Raw genomic sequence first — 22,204 nt, 5'->3', positions numbered from 1 at the left:
GTTCTGAAAATATGCATGGAATTATCTCAATCTTTTCTGTACCTGGTGAGGGCTCATGTGATCTGTTCTGGAGAATGTTCCTTGTGCACTCAAGAACAATGTGTATTCTGCTGCCGTAGGATGAAATGTTCTGAATGTATCTGTTAATTCCATCTGGTCCAGTGTGTCATTCAGAGCCATTGTTTCCTTGTTGATTTTCTGCGTAGATGATCTGTCCATTGCTATAAATTTAGTATTAAAATTTCCTACCGTTATGGTGTTATTATCAATGAGTTTCTTTATACTTGTGATTAATCGATTTCTATATTTGGGTGATTCAAGATGGGGGCATAAATATTTACAATTGTTAGATCTTCTTGATGGATATACCCCTTAATTATGATATAATGCCCTTCTTCATCTCTTCTGACAGTCTTTATTTTAAAATCTAGTCTGTCTAAGTATGGCTACTCCAGTTTTCCTTTAACCTCCTTTAGCATGGATACATGGTTCTCCATCCCCTCACTTTCAATATGCAGGTGTCTTTAGGTCTAAAATGAGTCTCTTGTAGGTAGCATATAGTTGGATTTTGGTTTTTTATCCCTTCTGATACCCTGTGTCTTTTGATTGAAGCATTTAGTCCATTTACATTCAGAGTGATTATTGAAAGATATGAATTTAATGCCATTGTGTTACCTGTAGAATTGGTGTTTCTGGTCATGTTCTCTGGTCCTTTGTAATCTTTGTTGCCTTGGTTGTCTTTTTTTTTTTTTTTCCTTCCACTCAGAGAGTCTCCCTTAAAATTTCTCGCAGGGCTGATTTAGTGCTCATGAACTCCTTTAGTTTTTGTTTGTCTGAAAAACTCTTTATCTCTCTATTCTGAATGACAGCCATGCTGGATAAAGAATTCTTGGCTGCATATTTTTCCCATTCAGCACATTGAAAATTTCATGCCATTCCATTCTGGCCTGCCAAGTTTCAGTGGACAGGTCTGTTGCTAACCTTATGTGTCTACCTTAGATTAAGGATCTAATCTGAGAACCTAACCTACATAGGTTAAGGACGTTTTGTCCCTACCTGCTTTCAGAATTCTCTCTTTATCTTTGTATTTTACCAGTTTCACTATGATATATCATGGTGTTGACCTGTTTTGTTTGTTTGCTTGTTTGTTTCTTTGGAGGAGTTTTCTGTGCCTCTTGGCCTTGAATCCCTGTTTCCTTCCCCAGGTTAGGGAAGTTCTCAGCTATAATTTGTTCAAATAAACCTTCTGCCTCTTCTTCCTGCTCTTCTTCTGGGACTTCTATGATATGGATATTGTTTAGTTTCATGGAATCACTTAGTTCTCTAACTGTCCCCTCATGATCTAGTAATTTCCTTTCCCTGTTTTCAGCTTCATGATTTTCCATAATTTTATCTTCTGTTTCACCTATTCTCTCCTCTACTTCTTCAGTCCTCATTGTCACTGTATCCAGTTTGTTTTGTATTTCAGTTAAAGCATTTTTTATTTCATCCTGACTAGGTTTTAGATCTTTGATCTCTGTAACAAGTGTTTCTCTGGTGTCTTCTATGCTTGTTTCGAGCACAGCTAGCAGTCTTATGACTGTTGTTCTAAGTTCTTGTGCAGATAAATTGCTTTCATCCGTTTTGAGCAAGTCCCTGGCTATGATTTCTTCTTGACCTTTCTTTTGAAGAGAATTACTCCATCTTGTCATTTTGGCAGTTTCTGTCTTTTGTGTGTTTTAAATGCTTGTTGTTTTTCCTGCACCTGAGAGTACTACTGTATTAAAAAGGGGTCATACACTGTCCAGGGTCTGCCACTTCAGGCAGTGTTTCTGGTGTGTGCTGTGTGCACTCTGCTGCTGCGTTTTGGCTTCTCTTTCTCTCTTGTCAGTCCTTGCAGAGCTCTTCTTGCTTACGCTGGTAGAATGTTTCGATCTGTAACTTGGTGTGCTTTGATTTGTTTGTTGAAGTAACTACCCCTAGAAAAAAAGGGGTGGGGGGTGAGCATGCGCCCCAAAAAAGAAAAAGGGAATGAGAACAAAACAAAACAGAGAATCAAAGACTATAAGGCTGATTTCAAAGAAAAAGCAAGGGAAAAAAAGGAAGAAAAGAAAAAGGAAGGAAAAGAAAAGAACCAAAAAGCCTGATTCTGAAAGAAACAGGGAAAAAACTGTAGGTGTCATTTTGAAGCGCTTGATTTTCAGTGTACTTGGTGCATGGGGGAGCTGGCTGTGCTGGTCTGGAGGAGAGGCCAGCTGTGTTGGCAGAGTCAGTCCTGCCCCAGTAAATAAGCAATTGCCAGGCACAGAGGGGCAGGGTTTGGTGTAAGCAGGTCCACTGGGGGCCGCTGTGCTGCTCTCTGAAGTCCCACCATGTTGGTGTTGGAGGGAAAATGGCACCATTCCAATCCCTCATCCCTGGACCAAGAATCTCACGCCCGTGCTGTTCAGACAGCTGCCACAGAATAGCGAGGGCTGCACCACAATTCTCCTGCATTTTTCCTCTGGCGGGCGGCTAGGATTCAAAACCCAAAGTCTTAAAGGACTTGGCACTGCATGGATCTGCTCCCCTCCTCTGGAGTAGAGCCTCTCCACACCGTGTGAAGTCCTCTGGCCCTGAGAAATAGCCCCATGCCTGCACAGTACACAGAATCTATGGTGTAGCACCTCTAAAAGCAGCGAAGGTTATATTCGCTCTGGTTGCACCTCTGTCCCCTGCTGATGAAAGGCCTTTGGCTGGCACCTGCAGGGTCTTTTGTCCTTGGGGAGACAATAAACCCTCTTCCAAAAGTACTCCAGGAAGGGAACTGTTCTCTCCCTATGCACCCTGAGTTCCCCACACCATGTTATGCACTCCAGGGTCAGCTCCTTCCTCCGCAGGAGTGTGTGCCACAGCTCTGCTCCAGAGAAAGTCATGTACTTCCCAAACCTCAGAGTTTGAGCTCCAAAACAAAAAAAAGGGGGGGGGGGAGGTAACACTCAGTACCTCTTGCCCCCCCAGTCCGTGGTCCAGAGAGGTTCTCCTTTTGTACGAACTTGATACCATACTTTCTCCACCCCTCTCTTTCTTTCCTTTTTGTCTCTCCACAGAAAGGGGGTTCACTCCTCTCCATTGCACCACCATACTCCTCTCTCCCAGTTCACTTCCACACACCTCAGACCTAACGTGTCTCCCTCCAACTGTGGAGATCCTTCTGCCACTCCACAGATCGATTTCCTGGGTGTTCCAAGTAACCTAACCTCAATACAGCTGTGTTAGACGGACGAGGAAAGCCTAAGATCACCCTACTTCTCCACCATCTTCACTCCCACAGTCAATTTTTATGTATTGATTTTGAAAAAAGCAACCTTACTATAAATTCACTTTTTCTAGTAACTGTTACTGTTGGTTTCATTGCATTTTCTACATATATGGCCATCTTATTTGTGAACTGTATAATTTTGAACATACAATATAGCTGTATATCTTTATGACCTAGGGAAAGTGAAGGATTTTGTAAAGAAACCAGTCAGAATATGAAGATCATACAGGAAGTTATGTATACATCTGACTACTTAAATTTCAGAATTTTGATTTGTGAAAAGATACTTTAAAGAAATTGAAAGAAGAAGCCCCACGTTGATAGAAAATATTTCTAGTATGTATACCTGGCAAAAGCTTAGTATCTACAATTATGCTGCCCACTGGAGTTAGCCACAAGCCACTGTGGCTTTTGAGCATTTGAAATATGGCTTGTCTCACTATTGATATGTACTGTAAGTGTAAAATACACACCAAAGACTTAGTGCAAACAATATATTCTTAATAATGTTTATATTGAATACATGTTGAAATGAAAATATTTTAAATTCATTGGGTTAAATATATTACTAAAATTGATTTCATTTGTTTCCTTTCACTTATTGAATGTGGCTGCTAGGAAATTTTTACCTGTGTATGTGGCTCACACTGTATTTCTGTTGGACAATCTTGATCTACAATATACCTAAATGTTTCTGTGAGCCAATGAGAAAAAAAAAAAAACAGTCCAGTTGGAAAATGCAAAACCTTAAACACATTCAAATGGCCAATAAACGTAGAAAGAGGAGGCTCAAGGTCTTGGATGATCAAGAAAACGCAAATTAAAACAACAATGGAGTACCGTTTTCATCTACCAAATTAGCAGATATTTTAAAAATAAATAAAACTGGCAAGGTTGGAGTGCAACATTATCTCTTTATCTTCTGATGAGAAGAATCTAAATGGACCCAGACTGTCCTTAGGACAGTTTGTGTTATCTAGAAAGTTGACTGTGCGTGTAACCTGTGACCCAACAATTCCATTTCTTTATATTTAACAGAGAAATCCTTACACACACACACCAAGAGACATATTAAAAATAGGTTCATAGCAGCATTATATGTAGGTTTTAAAAACTGTAAACAATAGAATAAACTGTTATATTCATACAAGTATATACCATAGTGCACTGAAAATGAGAAGTATAGCTAAAGGCATCAGCATGGATGAATCTCAAAAGCATAATTTTCAGGAATGAAGCAAGTCCTGAAAAAAAGCATACAGTGTTCCATTATGTAAAATTCAATATCAGGCATAATCAAGCTATCGATTTTTTAGGAATGCATACATAAATTACATCACAATACAGAAAGATAATAGTTAACACAATTAATGATGGTGATCATCTGTGGGGCCAGGAGAGGCATGCAATTAGAAAGTGAACTGTAAACAGCTTCTAAAGTCTAATAATAATGTGGTTTTTAAACAGGTTGGTGAGAATAGGGGTAATTATCTTACTATTGTTGTTTATAGTGCACATATTTTATAAATTCTTTATATGTCTGACAAATTTTAATAAAACAGGCTATAAAACAATTATGTCATGAACCTAATTTTATTTGCACACACACAGAAACTTTGTTTTTAAATATGTACGCAGAAGGCACTCTGTGCTAAAATATTTATTCTATGATGATAGGATACATGTAGATGAGGAGTTGGAATTTGTAAATTTAGGTTGCAGGGCAGTTTGATTATCAGCTACTTTCTAATGTCAGTGTTCTGTTAATTGTGCGTATCAAGAATATAAGCAGCATTATAACATAATTAGAAAAGTAAAAGTTACTTTACAGGCCAAAAAAATGGTTTTATTTAGAATAACAGAATTTAAATTCGGGACAAACAAGCTACGGCAAAACCACAGGCCAGTCTATCAGAGGAGAAGAATGTTATTTTGAGGAGGAGGAAGTTGGGAGGGGTTGTTTTGAATGAAAGTCCATTCGAGATGGAGAAAAGCAAGAATTCAGGGTGACTGATGACAGTTTTTCATTGACTGAGTTGTAGTGGTTGATTTCTTGTAGAATATTTGAGGCATCTTTTCCTGTTGGGGCCTATAGTTGACGCTGCTTCCTGTAATTGATGTTGAATGGTATGGCTCCCCCTTCTGGCCCCCTACTACACTTAAGTGAAGTTTCCCTTCATTAAACATTAGGATTTTTACAAAGGCTTTAGATAGTTCTTAATTCTTTTACACATACAGAAAGTCATAATTAGTCTATTTGAAAGTACATAAGCCTCCTTAGGAGTAGAATATTTTTGTATATGTACTCCAGCAAATATGCATAATTGAATATTATTTTTATATACAGTTTTTAGGCTAGATTATTATTTTTAGGCTAGAATTTTTAGGCTAATATTTTTAGGCTATTATTATTAGGCTAGAATATTATTTTTATGCAGTTTTTAGGCTAGATTCTCCTTCTTGGACCAGATTTCTTTGATGGAATTAAGAGTATCATGTGTATTATATTAGTACCAGTAAAACTTGTATTGTGCATTTTTAGCTCTTGATGGATCTATGGCTAGCAAATTGTAATTTATCATCCATAAGCTTGGTGCATTTGCCCTTTTTGATTTTTAGACAGTGAGGAAACGTCAACTAAGTCTCCCAACTGTTTCCATTCACCTTGCATCATGATTTATTCATTCATTCACAGGCCACTTTCTCTTGTCTCTTATCTCTTACACCTTGCTATTTATTCATTTTCATTCAAAAAATTTATAATATTCCAAAAGGTACTTATATATTATTGCATAGAAATAAGAATACACTTATTCATGATTGCATGAAAAGAAAATTTGTTTCAGTGAAGGCTAAAGAAGAAGCCAAGAAAGTATATCGAAATGCAATTAAACAATTAACAGAAAAGCTCTGACTGGGATAAGTAAATGAGCTGAGAAGGAACAAAAAAATATCCTAGGAATCCAGATGATGTTATTTCATTTCTTCTGTAGGAAACACATCATATCCACAAGGGAATATTGTAATGTATAGAACATTATACAAGAAAAAAAAATTCCTTTCTGTCTCTGGGGCCCAGGCCTGAAGAATACATGTGTTTTATTAATTAAACAATTAATTAAATAATTACTTTTGTTTTCATAATAATAGTTTATTACGCTAAGCATTTTTAAACGAAGATAGGAAGCCTCAGGTAGCTTAAATAACTTCCTTAAGGTCCTTGGTGGAAGCTAGTAAGTGGTTGACCAGAATTCAAATCCAGGTCTATTCCACTGTGAAGCTTGTGCTGTTAACCTTTGTATAAAACTGGCCCTTTACCCATTCCAACTCCTTTTCTTCTGAAGATTTGACCAGACTGAGTAACTCCAGATATATGGATCAGAGATTCACAACATCTAGGTTGATTTCACTGTTTTACTACATTACAATTTTATCTTTTTTTAAAAAAAACATTTGCAGAAAATTTATTTGTGGCTATGATTCTATTCATATAAAAATGTTCTAGCTATTATAGGCACCATGCCAAGAACAAAGGCAAGTGGGACCAAAAAAAGCTCAAAGTAGGCCATTTACTGAAATCTCAAATTTGATCAGCACTTTCTTCCAGGGAAAATATTCTTTGTACCTGTTACCAGAGAGAGAGGATTTAGATAACGTTTTTAACCCTCGGAGCCATCCCACACTCCACAGAGAGTAAAGACAGTAAAAAGGATGATCACTCACCAAAGTTGAGTCCAGATATAATACTCTCTGTTTGAAGTTTTCCCAACTCCTAAAATTTCATGACTCTGGGTTTTCTCTGTTGTGATTAGGGCAGCCAGACTGATCTAACATAACAATCCCTGAGGACCCACCTCTGAATTGTATGTTCCTCTCTATATGCCAGTATCTGCCTACAATATGCATTTCAGATGCTTCAGGACCCACCTTTCCTTTAAAGGGGTAGAACTTTGAGGCATATATATTATCAACTCCAGGTACCCTCAGGGAAAACTTCTACCCAAGGTAAACACGAGGTTTTTTTAATTTACTTTACAATAAAAGTATAGCAAGCCTTCCTTAAATTAGAGTATGCGCTTTTCCCTAAGATTTTTCTTCAGTCTCCTAAGACCTTGACCTTATTTGAAGCATAGTTCCAGGACCATGGTTATCTTTTTTTTTTATCTTTTTTTTAACTTGTTTTATTTTTATTTTTTTTTAATTTACATCCAAATTAGTTAGCATATAGTGCAACAATGATTCCATGAGTAGATTCCTTAGTGCCCCTTACCCATTTAGCCCATCCCCCCTCCCACAACCCCTCCAGTAACCCTCCACTTTTTCTCCATATTTATGAGTCTCTTCTGTTTTGTCCCCCTCCGTGTTTTTTAATAGTGTTGTTTCCCTTCCCTTTTGTTCCTCTGTTTTGTCTCTTAAAGAGGACCATGGTTATCTTAACCCCACAGAGTACAAGTTCATCTAGGATCCAAGATAGAGCCTAAACAGTGAACCATCCATAATCAAAGGTTGCCTGTGGCTTGTTCACATGTTCCGAATAGTCTTCATTACCAGGTGTTAGAGCTGATCTCCTGGACAACTCTAAACCACAGGACATGTGCTAAGCTTCCTCTTTCAGGATATGTCAGGGTCTAACACAAGACTACGCACCCACTTTGTCCATAACTACCATCCCTTTTCTCCCTCTTTGTGAAGAAAAAGGCCACAGATTCCATAATACCTCTTCTGCGGCTATGGGTGTTTGTGTGTGTGTAAAGAAATATAAAAATTTCTTACCTGCTAATAATACAACAAACATTTATTTGTTGAAATAGTAAGTTAATTCAAGGAGTGATTACTTGGAGTTAAGTCTATGTAACTGTACCTGCTATAAAGTAAAAAATCATAAAAATTCATCTGACAAATATATCACACTAATTCGTTCTCTCCTTACACAAAATTGCTTTAGAAATAAAGGAATTTCAGAATCGTGAGGCAGTATTTTGTTACATTGTCAAATGGTGAAAGTGACTGATTCACTTAACGTACTTATTGAGCACGAACTGTGTGTGTGTCACCGTGCTGGCCCGTGGGAGCAGGGGTGAGGATGGTAAGTGAGGTGGAGGGAGTGAAGGATGAGGCTGGAGCAGGGGACAGACCCTGCAGTGTGAAGCCAGTTTTTAGGATGGTGAGCCTGAGGGTGGGTGTGACACCATTTGCTTTGCTCCAGTACCAGGAACACAGTAGAAGGAAGAACAGGGTGGACGGTAAAGGACCCGTTAAGCTACTCATTCACCCAAATGGCAGAAAAACCATCTTCGATTTAGAAAGATCGCGACACATCTCTGTTGTACAGTTTTGTTTCATTCCCAGCGATCAGTAAGGTGTTTCAGATATTTCTATACAAATCAGAAAGTGAGAAAAAAGGCATTTGCAGTCAAAATGCTTAATTTATGAAGCTATTACATTTTCACTTTAGCAGCAATTTGAGATAAAATAATGTGAAACTGCCTTACAGTTTATAGTTTTACAATAATGAGTCCATCTCTTCACTGTTTACAAAATTCTTATGTCAATAACTAATGGCACAATTTCTTTTTTAAGTAATCTGTGAGACATTCCATGTGTATTTTCATCCTTGTAAGCAACTTTCTGGGGACACCTTTTTTTAAATTTCCTTAATGACAGCTATATCAGAAAAAATCATTATGTAGCTGTGTTTTAGAGTGTGTATTATTTAAAGCCTGATTAACACTGTCATCTTGTTGCATTGGAATGATTGTTCTCCTTGTAATACATCTGTGGTGTTTACATCACTGCCCTCAAATGACTTATCTAGCTATTGAAATTGTTATGTGACATTTTAACTGCTAGCTCATATAAGCATCATTTCTATTCTGATTGTTGGTTTGTGCTTTGGGCAACATGGATATTGAGTCAAAAGAGAATGTATAAGACACAGAGGCTCAGATCTGCCAAGGTGCTGCTCATTTTAATTCCTAATGCTCTTTGGGAAGCATTTTATTCTACTCATTTTGGATAGAGATTTAGTGACTTACTTCAGTAGTGACCTTAAGGAAGAAAACTGGGTGGGTGCCTCTGCGTGGCTCAGTCAGTTAAGCATCTGACTCTTGATTTCAGCTCAGGTCATGATCCCAGGGTCATGGGATCGACCCCCACATCTCTCTCCCTTCCTCTGCCCCTCTCCCCCGCGCACATGTGCTCTCCCTCTAAGATAAAAAAAAAATTAATATTCATTAAAAATTTTTTTTTAATTTTTATTTAAAAAAAAAGAAGAACACTGACTTAAGGGAGATTTCAAACAGAGATTTCATCTCCTCTTTTTCCATTTATGTTCCATAAAAGATCAGGCACCTCAGCAGCACCTGGGTGGCTCAGTCGGTTGGGCTTCTGACTCTTGATTTTGGCTCAGGTCATGATCTCATGGTTCTTATGTTCCAGCCCTGCATCAGGCTCCACACTAATAACACAGAGCCTGCTTGAGATTCTTTCTGCCTCTCTCTCTGCCCTTCCTCTGACTGTACCATCTCTTTCTCAAAATAAACAAATAAACCTCAAAAAAAAAATAAGGCACCTTAAGAAAGAGGTTTTCATATATATATATGAATGGGTAGGACTATCATGTTAAAGGAGAAAGAAACCGAGAAGACTGAGTTTCAAATGCTGCCCCTCCTGTGTAATCTTGGGAATGTTACTGTATTTTCAAAAGACTTGTCTCATATGCAAAATGAAACTATCGATGCTCCCTTACTTTGGATTATTATGGGATTTAAATTAGTTAATGTATATTAAGGTGTTTTGTGTATGGTAAAACTCCATACAAATATTAGTCAACTCCCTCAAGTGAAGATATACTGCTACCCAAGGACATTTCTGTTGGGAGCACAGCTTTCATAAAGAAGCCGTGGGACTCACATTTGATGGAAGGCAGCTGTAAAACGGATTGAAAAGAATCCAAGAAACAAATTATGCCATTGTGTGCATCAAGATAGCCAACAGCGATAAATCAGCTACATTCATTCCCGTGCACCTGCAAATAAAAATGAGCGGGGTGGATCCTGTGCAGGAACTCTCACGGTGGAAAGAAAATCAGCCCGGAGCAGTGTTATGAAGCTCTCACGGCTTCGGATGATACAGGCAGATTTCACGATGCTTATGTAAGGAAATATGTCTGTCTTGTATCACCACAGGCAATAACTTTTTAAATTAAGTAGAGATAAATTCTTATAATTTAAAATATTTAATGCCAAACATAAGTCTTCTCTAATACTTACAGTATAGTGGAGAGACTGGTATTAGATGACCAATTGTCCGCTTAAAATTGATAAAAGTATGTTTATTTTTTTGTTTAAAAAACATGGAGCATTGCTTACGTATAAAATGTACTAAGCGTACTAGCCTATGAAGCCCCAGGGAAGGAAGAGGAAAGAGAGAAGTACTGTGTCCTTACTGGAGAAAAGTCCCCAAGAAATGCAGGAGAGTAAAAGAAGTCAGGGAAGAGAGCAAACCCTGATGGTTGGGAAAACCTCAGGTCTCTGAATTGAAACTTGAGAAGGATGGTATCTTTCACATCATGAGACCCTTATCATAGCATCGTCACATGGGAGCCGCTCATAATTCTGCCCCATTATAAACTGCATTATTAATTTCATTTACTTTAGTATTGTCTTATTTGAAAAAGTAGTTTTTCATTATTAAATAGTTCTTGTACTAAAGTATTAAATCCATAGCAATCAGCAAAATTGATTCTATTGAAATTAAGCCTTTTCTTCATTTGTTTACTAATTTATTTAACAAATAAGCCTATACATTGTGCCAGGTATTAGACATCATCTGAGATCTCACAAGTGGCTTTCAATTTAAATACCATTGATGGGAGCAGTGTGCTTGCAGCACAACCCCATTTAGCAACATCCGCATATTTCTCTAAAGCGCATGACAAACAACTGAACTTACTCTGTTTGTTGCTATTATTTCAGTTACACAGTTTCCTCACGTCTACTCCATTTGGTTCAGTCTCTTTTTCGTACCAAATACTTCAGACTTCCTCATATGATTGGCTCATAATGGCAAGAAATAAAAAAAGGAGGAAGAGAGTTTGTCTTGAGTGACAAAGAAGTAGATTCTGAATATGATCCAAAAGAAACTCCAGAAAATATATGAGCAACAGAGTACAGCATAGTTGGAATAAGAGTAGCATCTCCCTCAGTGCCTATATGGGGAAGAGTTATCTTCATATTGCATATCATATTTTCAGTATTTAAAAAAACATTGTTGCAAGAACAGAGCTGTGTGACCATTGTGATACACTCTCTGAGGACCTGTGGGATTTTACAGATTGAAAATCAGGATCAGTACTCTATCTTAGAACATAGCCATCATTTTGTTAGAACTTTTCATTTTGAGAAGAACAGAGATACAAGATTTCCTGGTTAATGGAAGTTTTATGGTAAAGTTACCCAGGAAAGTAAGAGAACAAAATAGAAAGAAAGAAAGAAGATCTAGAATACTATGCATCGGATTGGTGGTAGTCTGCTCTTTGCCTCTCTCTTCTGCACTCCCCCATCACTAACAACGATATGATCCTTCTCATGGCCTCTGCTTACCTTCTCTGAGTCTTTCCACTTCTGTATTGCTCTATTCACTTCAAATTGGTCGTATTCTGACCTCCTGAGAGAGAGAATATGAATTTTTTGTCAAGTCATTCTCTGGTATGAAGCATCTACCCTATGCCACGGCTGCTGGTGCGAAACATAGTGTTAGCCAGGCAGGCAGTTTGTGCAGCACAGCACTACCATTTGCACGTGGGGCAGTCCTGAGCTGTGGACAGAGGCAGGCACTGTGAGACTCCTAAGAAGGGAAGCAGTGTGCTAATAGAAGAATGTAAATACGGAAACGAGAGCTTTGAGGCCTTTGGAGTGATACGAAGGAACAGCATACCGGAGGAGGTCTGTAATTCAAAGGCAAGAGTTCCCTTACTTCTGGTGCCAGTTGAAGCAGGAGAATGGCTAATAACATTAGCTCTAATGCTTGCCTTTACAATAGGAAAAAAATTAGAGTGCAACAAAACAATGGAAAAAGAGGCGCAAGAATAGTTGTCCATGAGTTGTTAAAGTTGCTCCCATCTTGTCAAAGTGACATTATCACAACTATAAATTCAAAAGTGAAAGCAGTCATCATCGTAACAGATTTTTCTTTCCTCCTAGTTTTCCATATTCCCATTTATTCTTATTCATATAACCTTATATCACTGATAGCTCCCGCACTGCCAAGTTCATTGGTATTTTCCATGTTTCCAGGTAATCTTTACAAAGTAGACCATGACCACTTGCTGTCGGTGTAATAATGCAGTAGGAAAAAGAATGATGAAGTATTTTCTTATCAAGTAAGAAAGTGGGAAATTTTTCTTACACAGAAACGGGGTTGAAACTTGAACACTAATGTAGACTCTCCCTATGGCGGAGTTCAGGGCTCTTCTGACCTGGCAGGTTCTCTACATTGGCTGGGAGGAACCAGAGAGCCAGCTGGGGACCACATCCACTTATTTCTGTTTTTGATTGTGCAGACATTCATTGTACTGTTCGTTTGCCAATTTGGTATCAAAACCAAATTGTAACCTACCTTAGATCTAAGACTTAATCTTCAAACCCACCTTTGTAATTTAGCTCAGCTTTTAATAGTTATTTTAATGCCTACATTATTCTCTACAGTCACGTTGTACCTTAATTGACTTAACTACCCTTCATTGCAAATATTTTTGTTGTTTCTAATTACTTATCTGTGTTAAGCTCCTGGTAAATAAAAGTATAATGAAGTATCTTTCAGCATGTATTTCCATTTAGAAAATTTCCTAAGAGGGGCACCTGGGTGGCTCAGTCGGTTAAGCGTCCGACTTCAGCTCAGGTCACAATCTCGCAGTCTGTGAGTTCGAGCCCCGCGTCGGGCTCTGGGCTGATGGCTCAGAGCAGCCTGGAGCCTGCTTCCGATTCTGTGTCTCCCTCTCTCTCTGCCCCTCCCCCGTTCATGCTCTGTCTCTCTCTGTCTCAAAAATAAATAAAACGTTAAAAAAAATTTTTTTAAAAGAAAATTTCCTAAGAATATTTCATTCCAGATTTCATTCCAAAAGGAAATTATATCAATTTAAATTCTTACTAGAATTAGAGACTACACCAATGTCACTGCATCTGTATGACTTTAAATATTATTTTCATTTGGTAACACTCTTATTCTGTCCATCTGTTTCCCATACTTAGGGTATATAAGCTAGCCAACATACTGGTAAATGGTTTAGATGCCATATTTTATATACAAATAAAACTTTAATTCATTTAAAAAGAGACTTTGAGCTCCAAATATCTAATGCTATTGAAATTTTCCCATATCTGTAATTCATCTCAATAAGTTTAAAGGTTTTCTTTTCATCAGAAAATGATAAAAGAAAATCGATTATTTTTTTTAACTTGCCTTTATGTGACAGTCCTCTGCAGGAAAATTGTGAAACAAAAACAGGAAAAATAAAAGGCTAGACAATGGAAAATCATGTAAGGCCAAGATCTTCAACCTGGTCTACATACTGCAAGCTAGGGAACCATACTTTTCTAAAATTACTCAACTATATGTGTGTTAGAATTTAAATGCTATGTTGCCACCCTTAACAGAAGTTTATTTCATATTGGATTATTATGTAGGAATTATGGTAGTACACAAAAATTAAAGTGAAAAGTAATGAGTCAAGTTTTTAACAGTAAGTTTTCCTGTTGCTTTGGTGGGATGCCTGAAAGTTAAAATTTCTCACGGGTTGGGTTGCTTGTAAATGGACATCATCCTGGCCCTCTGAGTGACTGGCATTGTGTTTATTTCTCCTCAGACAAGAGCGAAGGGGAGATACTCCGTCCTTTTCTAGGTACCCTTCTACCACCATGCTCAGACTATCCCTGTAGAACCAGATTATAAATTCCTATAAAAAACTATTAATGTTAACTCTCAGGGTTGTCCACTTTGTTTTGAGATGATAGCTTAATGATGTTCTTCAAAGAAATCACAGACCTACATCAGGAACTGGAGACGGCATCATGCTTCTTCACTCCCACTGCTCAGTAGTGAACCAGCAAGGAAAGCATGTGTGATATACCCTGTAAGAGAATGGTAGATGTGTCACTGTGGGAAAACCACAGTGAGCTTTTGCTTCTCTTCTCCAAAATCCTACATCTTTTAGTAAGATCTGGGAGGGAGACAAAGTTCTCTAGGTTTCTCAGTGATTAGGATTGGATAAAAAGATTTGAAGTTTTGCGATTCAAATACAGGTTTGTATTTTCTCGCATCCCCCATGTGTGAACATGAAGCAGTTCATCTCATCACAGTGAATAAAGGAGCAATACAGACAGAGTGTGCTGTAGAGAAAGCATGGAATGAGTTGCTTACGGTTAACTGTGGCAAAGCTGTTGCACCACTTAGTTCCTTTGGTTATTTCTTTGGATATCTGATGGAGAGGCAACATACACACACAAAACAGGCAGAAGTAGCTCTATACATCTGAACTGGTTTTAGAGTGGGTGTCGAGTAGGCAAGGGAGAATTGTTCTACCTTCCAAGAGAGCTGTTCATTTCTAGATGCGTCATTAAAGGAAGCACTGTGGGTTCCATGGCTGGAACAGCGAACCCATCGTTTATGCGGTCTATGTATCAGGTGTCAGTCTAGTCATGCTCTTGGTACCAGTTAGTTCTCAGAGTCTGGCAAAGTCAGACCTGTTTCACCTGCTCACAGGATGCTGCTGCTCTGTCCACTGCAGTGGCCTCTGCGCAGCTCCTGTTATTGTAGTCCATTTCCTGGTTTTGCTGTAGAATGTGGTGAGGTGTCCCATCAGAGTGCATGACTCTTTCTAATCCCAACCCACACACTGATGTCAAAGTATTTTTTGTTCTTTCTCTGGAGCATTATGTTCTTCCACCGGCACTCGCTCAGCCAGGAAAACATGAGGGTATTTTGCAATAGCATTTGGAATATACATTTTTATCTTTTAGTTGGGATTTCTAGTGTTTGTATTTTAAAGGTCAGATGATGTCACAGTCTTAGTCATTAGCTGTCTACGTATTGCTGAGTGTGTAACTGCCAAGTCAGAGCCTGCAGTCGTTTCCTAAAATCAGCACCAGGATTACAGGGAGTCACTCGCCTTTTTACGCACATACACATGCACGGCCAAATGGTGAAAAGCTACATCAGACCTTGCACAGAGCCCACCCTAAATTTGCTACTGCCCATTGTTCCAGAAAAATAGATCATGCAAGTAACTTTGATAATAATGGATGAAATAGTGAATAGAATTTTTCAGTGATTTTTAGTGATTTGAGTATTTGTAAGCATTTCCCTCCCCGGCAACCTGCATGCTTATCTTTTCTCCTTTCCTCTCTCTCCTCATCCCCTCTCTTATTTTCTCATTTTAAGATCTTCAGAACTCAAAAGACTATTGGTGGGAAATGAAGGTGAAGGATTATTGATCAGGAGATCTCTACTGCTGTTTTCTACTCAGAGTTTAGTGCAAAGGCTTCGTTTATATCCATAGAGAATACTAATATGAACTAGAGGTTGGGATTTAAGAAAACAGGGGTGGGGGGGTACAAAACTGGCTATTCTTTTGCAAACACTTAAATCACTTTCTTTGTGCCACGCAGTTATCAACTGTGTGTAATCTTCATAATGAGTTTCTTAGGGACTTTAATTTTACAGATTAGAAAACTGAGGTACAAAGAGGCTAAGCAACTTGCCCAAGGTTATACACCTGGTAAGTAACAGAACTGAGGTACAAAACCATGCGGCCTGACTCTAGACCCTGTGCCCTTACTTTGCGCTGCACTGCCTCGGAGGAGAGTCCAGGACAGTAAAAAAGAGAGGCTCTTCAGATAGGACAACATAGAGCCCTTCTGTGATAATTACATAAATGAGGAAAATGAAAATGCATTGAGAAGAAAGAATTTCAGACAGGTGAATGGGTGGCATCTGTACCTGCAAGAGAGGGAGAGACTTCAGTGAAGCAGCACTGTCCTTACATACTTAGTCACATGTGTCCTGTCACTTTTGGCACATTCTGTTAGAAAGAAGTCACAGGTCACTCCCACACTGAGAGAGGACTGGAGGAGTGCATGAACATCAGGAAACAGATCATGGGAGGCCACTCTAGAGTCTGCTGTAGAGACACATGCAGGTGAGGAGACACACACTCAGAGTCTGAATTAGGGTGGTCTTGATGCAAATAGAAAAGAAGAGTCAGATTCAAGAAACCATGTCTAGGAGTATAATCGTGAATTCTTACCCATACAACGTGAAGGTCTTTGCATCCATTATCTCAGGTAAGCCTCAAAATAACTATTTGAGGTGGCTGTCAGGAGAATCGTTATTTCACAGATGAGGGCACAGGCTTTTAAAAGTTAAGTTCCTAGCTCACATACATCCCAGCTTCAAATCTGGGTGTCCCAACTTAGGTTTGAACATAGGATGCCAGTCTCAGAGCTCATAGTCCTAGCCACTCTTCTTTACTTGGACTTCACAGTATAGAGGATTTAAAGAGAGATGGGAAAGAAAACATTGAAGATTAACTGCAAGAGTTTAACCCATTTCAACTCAAAGGATGGTGGTATTATCGAAAACAGGCATGGGGCGCCTGGGTGACGCAGTCAGTTAAGCGTCTGACTTCAGCTAGGTCACGATCTAGCGGTCCGTGAGTTCGAGCCCCGCATCAGGCTCTGGGCTGATGGCTCAGAGCCTGGAGCCTGTTTCCGATTCTGTGTCTCCCTCTCTCTCTGCCCCTCCCCCGTTCATGCTCTGTCTCTCTCTGTCCCAAAAATAAACGTTGAAAAAAAAATTTACAAAAAAAGAAAACAGGCATGTCATGAGAGGCACTGGCATACACTGCCTGCCACGCAGTGTGCTAAGCCCTCAGTATGCATCATCACATTGAATGTTCCAACAGCCTGCAAGAATAGTGGATATTCAGCAGATACCCAGATTCCATTAGTGGAGACAAAAGTTAGTGCTAGAATAACCTATCAGGGAGCATCATATGGAGATCATAGATCTCTAAGATGAGAGGGTGTGAGGGTGATATGGCAGTGACATCTGTCACCCCATTGGTCAACCAGGGTTGATTTGGCTGATCTGACTGGCTAGGCAGATATCCCCTTCCTCCCTCACTGCTCTGTGTGCACCCCTCCTATAGTTGTGCACTCAAAGAGGGTGACCTTCCCGGATAGAGGAGGGCTGTTCTTCCATCAAGGGTATATGGGAATTGTGCACCTGTTAGAAACTCTGAACAACCTGTCAAGGTCCATCCATAGGAAAATGTAGGGTAGTCAAGATTCCAAGACTCCACACACATCCAAATGAGGCACTGCCTGTGGCAATCCGCATTTTTTAAAAAATATAATTAAAATAAAATTAGATGTGTAAGAAAAAAAGGACAGGCCCCACAAGAGAACCTTAGAAAACACCTATATTTAGCAGTTGAGGGAGGAAGATAGTTAAAAAAGCAATGAAGACCTATACATCGGAGAGATAAGATGGAAAGATGGAGCTATAACTGTAAAAGCAAAGGGGAAGGAGAAGAAAAAGGGTTGTCAGCAAATACCACCAGAGAGTAATCAAAGAACCTCATAATCAAGGCAGGATAAAGGAATTTGGAGTTTAGGACGGAGGAAGGGATTGACTGAGGGTCAGACTTTTGGGTGAGCAGATTCAGGAAAACAGAGCCTAGCAGGAGTCCGCTGGCATAGAGGTGGATGGGCTAGCTGGGCTGTGAAGATAAGAGTGGGGAGTGAGGATGTAGAATTCACCAGTATAAACTTCTCTATAATTGCAGATGAACTAGTAGTAGTAATATGAGAGGGTTTGAACAACTGAGTAGCAGTGACCTTGTGTGTTGTAAATAGAAGAAGTCAGAGAAGAAACTGAAAATGGTGGAAAGAGACAGACTGCTGATGGAACGTGACCCCAGAGGAGACAGAAGGCAAAGAACAAGAAGGTGCAGGTCCTTAGAAAAGGGAAGAGACGTGTTACCAATGGAGGTGGGAGAAGAACTGAAAGAAACTGAAAGAAAATATAGAAAAACAGAGGTTCAGTGGGTTCAGTTTTCTTCTTAAAGAAGGACCCAAATTCATAGTGGGAAAACAGAGGAAAAGATGTCAGTACTAGAAGATAGTAGTAACTATTTTAATTAATGGAAGTAACAGTTGACCAAAGTTTATTGAATGTCTACTCTGAAGCAGAGAATTCAGTAGAGAAGACTTTAAAAGATGTTTATTTTTGAGACAGAGAGGGAGAGACAGAGGGTGAGCAGGGGATGGGCAAAAAGAGAGGGAGACACAGAAACCAAAGCATGCTCCAGACTCTGAGCTGCCAGCACAGAGCCCGATGCAGGGCTCGAACCCACAAACCATGAGATCATGACCTGAGCTGAAGTCCAGTGCTTAACCGACTGAGCCACCCAGGCGCCCCTAGCATGAACTTTTAATAGAACCAAGTAGGGTGGTTCCATAATTTTGCCCAGTGGTTTTTTTTTTTTAAATTTTTTTTTTTTTACCGTTTTTACTTATTTTTGAGACAGAGAGAGACAGAGCATGAACGGGGGAGGGGCAGAGAGAGAGGGAGACACAGAATCGGAAGCAGGCTCCAGGCTCTGAGCCATCAGCCCAGAGCCCGACGCAGGGCTCGAACTCACGGACTGTGAGATCGTGACCTGAGCTGAAGTCGGACACTTAACCGACTGAGCCACCCAGGTGCCCCTGCCCAGTGGTTATTGAAGGCAGTTAAATTCCAACTGCACAGGGCTGGAAACTGAAATAGAATGGCAGGTAAGCATGGATGAAAGAAAGATGGATTCTAGAGGCCAACAAAGAGTATCGGCGTGGTCTCTACCCACCCAGTGATGAAGGTAAGTGAATACTAAGAAGAGTTTAAAATCTAAATATTTTTGGGGGGGTGTGGAGGAAATTACAGGAAATGAGGAAACAAAATGCTTGTTATCAGAAAAGGAATGCTCTGAGACCTTAAAGTAAAATAGTTCCAAATCAAGCAAACTACAGAGTGCTCTCTCTGCAGTTTCAGAGGCTAAAGAACTATGAAGCCAAAGTATTATATAGGCCAGAAGTAAAAATAAATGATTGTGGCAGAGGAGGTGAGGGGGTGGAGAATATGACTGACCAGGCACCCAAATCATGAAGACAAGGTGGAGGGTTATGACAGAGGTCAGGGTTATGACAGCAAGGACAGGGCTTAGATGTTCAGGTTCAAACACAGAGGTCGATAGAGGTGGAATACTAGTCTAAAAATGACAATGGAAGCAAGAATGTTTTCGAGACTGGTTATGTCTTTTTGGGAAATTCCAGTTTTAATTAAGTTGAACTTACAACTCTTTACCTTGGGAGTCAGTCTAAGACCAGCAGAGACTTTGCTTCACAATAGAACTAGGAGGCAAAGTCATCAGGGAGTGACTGAGACATAAGTAAGGGCACCTAGCAGGAAGGGAATTGTTAGTTGGAATCAGATGTAAGCATTGTTCTCTGCTCACATCTATGCTATCACTTCCTTACAAATGACCCTTTGATCCTTAAAATTACCTGTAAGGCATTATCCCCATTTTATAAAAAAAAAAAAAAAAAAGAATCTGGTTGGCTCAGTCGATCTGACTCTTGATCCTGACTCAGGTCCCGATCTCATGGTCCTGGGATCAAGCCCCATGTTGGGCTTTTTTTCCCTGGCAGCATGGAACCTGCTTGGGATTCTCTCTCCCTCTCTCTCCCCTCCCCCACTCACACTTGTTTGGTTTTTTTGTTTGTTTCTTTTTTCCCCCCTCTCTCTTTTTCTATTTTTAAAAAAAATATCTGGTTTCAAGATTTGAATCTTGTCCTGACTGCAAACTCTAAGGTCTTTCTACCACAACTTACTGACACTCAGTAGTCTTAAAGTGTTACTACTGCTTTCAAGAACTAACTAGAAATCATGTCTGACTTCTATGAAGTGGGTATAAAATACAATGTGTTTTTTAATTGAGGTATATTTGACCTATAACTTATTAGTTTCAGGTGTACAACATGATTTGGTATTAAACATCCGTCACCTTATATTATTTGCAAATGTCTGTTGTCATGAGAACCTTTAAGACCTACTCTCTTAGCTTTCAGACATGTGGTACAGTATTAACTATAGTCGCCATACTGTATATTATATCCGATGACTTATTTTGTAACCGTAGATTTGTACCTCTTGACCCATTTCAACACCCCAAACTCTGTGCCCCTACAAGCACAGATCTGTTCTCTGTACCTATGAGCTCAGGGTTTTTTTTGTTTTGATCGTACATATAAGATCACATGGTATTTGTCTTTCTCTGACTTATTTCATTTAGCATAATGGCCTCAAGGTCCATTTATGTGATTACAAATGGCAAAAATCCCTTCTGTTTTAATGCTGAATCATATTCCTCTATGTATGTGTGGTGTGTTTGCACACACCACGTTTTCTGTCTCCATTCATCCATCAGTGGGCACTTAGGTTGCTTTCATGTCCTGACTGTTGTAAATAATGCCACAGTGAACATGCAGGCACATGTGTTTTTTCAAGTTAGTTTTTTGTTTTCTTTAGATAAATACACAGAAGTTGGATTGTCAAATCATATGGTAGTTTTAATTTTTTGAGGAACCTCCATCCCGTTGTGTAAAGTGGCTTCACCAGTTTACATTCCACCAATAGTGCACAAATGTTTTCTCTTTTCTCCACATCCCCACCAGCACTTGTTATTTCTTATCGTTTTGATGGTAGCCATTCTGACAAAGGGGGGGGGGGGGTGATGCCTCATTTTGGTTTCAACTTCCTTGATTATGGATTTGTAGTTCCCTGATGATTAGTTATGTTGAACACCTTTTCATATACCTGTCGGCCAACTATGTATCTCTTTTAGGAAAATGTCTGTTTAGATCCTGTGATCATTTTTTAATTAGACAATTTTTTTTTTGCTGTTGAGCTGTACACACAGCTTTTTCTCTTGAATTATATTCAGATCTAAAATATTCTGTGTGAGCCTCACAGGTAATCCTGTATATTTAAATCTTAATTTGTTTTTCAAGAAAAACATCGTGGACCCTTTTCCTTAATGACATTAAGGAACTTCCAAAACATTCAAGATGAGCACATTGAATTTCTGCAACTATACCCTAAAACATTAAGTTAATACTTAATATTTCATTATTTTTCAGGTGTGAGAATGAAACCAAATTCAAAACGGAAGAAGTATTTTGGGCTTACAATTTCTGCCCTACGCCATACTCCTGGACTGCACTTCTGGGCCTTATTTTATATCTTGTTTTCTTCGCACCTGGTAAACAAAGGCTTTGTGTTTCTGTGTTAAAGTTATCTCTTTTTAAAGGAGACAAGCTACTCTTTTTCAAATTTCTTATAAACTACTTTACTGAAAATGTTAATTTTTCTCAGGAATGGGACCAATGCCTTGGACGGTGAATTCCGAAATATATCCCCTTTGGGCAAGGAGTACAGGAAATGCATGTTCATCTGGAATAAATTGGATGTTCAACGTTTTGGTTTCACTGACATTTTTACACACAGCAGAGTACCTCACATATTATGGTAAGAGAATATTTTTTCCATCTATAGTTTCATTTTTATTTTTTCTATTCTTTTTATATGTACTATCATTTGGGTTTAAAAGAGTAGATGGTTATATTTTTGCTATACTCAGTATGTCTACGTGGCTTTCTTATTCCCCAAAGGCCTTGGAAATGAACCTAGGGAAAGAGAAGAGTAATTCTTTACTAAGCAGCATGGCTGCTCATCCCTCAGTGCTTTATAGCCCTCACCCCATACAACCCAAACATCTCCTAGCTGTCGCCCCAGTTGGAAATCTTCACCGCAGGCTGTTATTTTAAT

The 22,204-nt window shown here is 39.1% G+C and overlaps 1 protein-coding gene across 1 annotated transcript in view; it reads left to right on the top strand.

Moving 5' to 3' along the window:
- Positions 1–22,204, top strand: part of SLC2A13 (solute carrier family 2 member 13) — a 385,620-nt gene that overhangs the window by 346,508 nt on the left and 16,908 nt on the right. The window contains exons 8-9 of the mRNA XM_023256944.2: positions 21,517–21,638; positions 21,752–21,904. Coding sequence (XP_023112712.1) covers positions 21,517–21,638; positions 21,752–21,904 — 275 coding nt within the window. The remainder of the gene's footprint in view (positions 1–21,516; positions 21,639–21,751; positions 21,905–22,204) is intronic.

This window comes from Felis catus, chromosome B4 (assembly GCF_018350175.1).
Source record: "Felis catus isolate Fca126 chromosome B4, F.catus_Fca126_mat1.0, whole genome shotgun sequence".
NCBI lineage: Eukaryota > Metazoa > Chordata > Mammalia > Carnivora > Felidae > Felis > Felis catus.
Note: the sequence above shows the minus strand (reverse complement) of the source record. Positions and strands in the feature narration are given on the sequence as shown.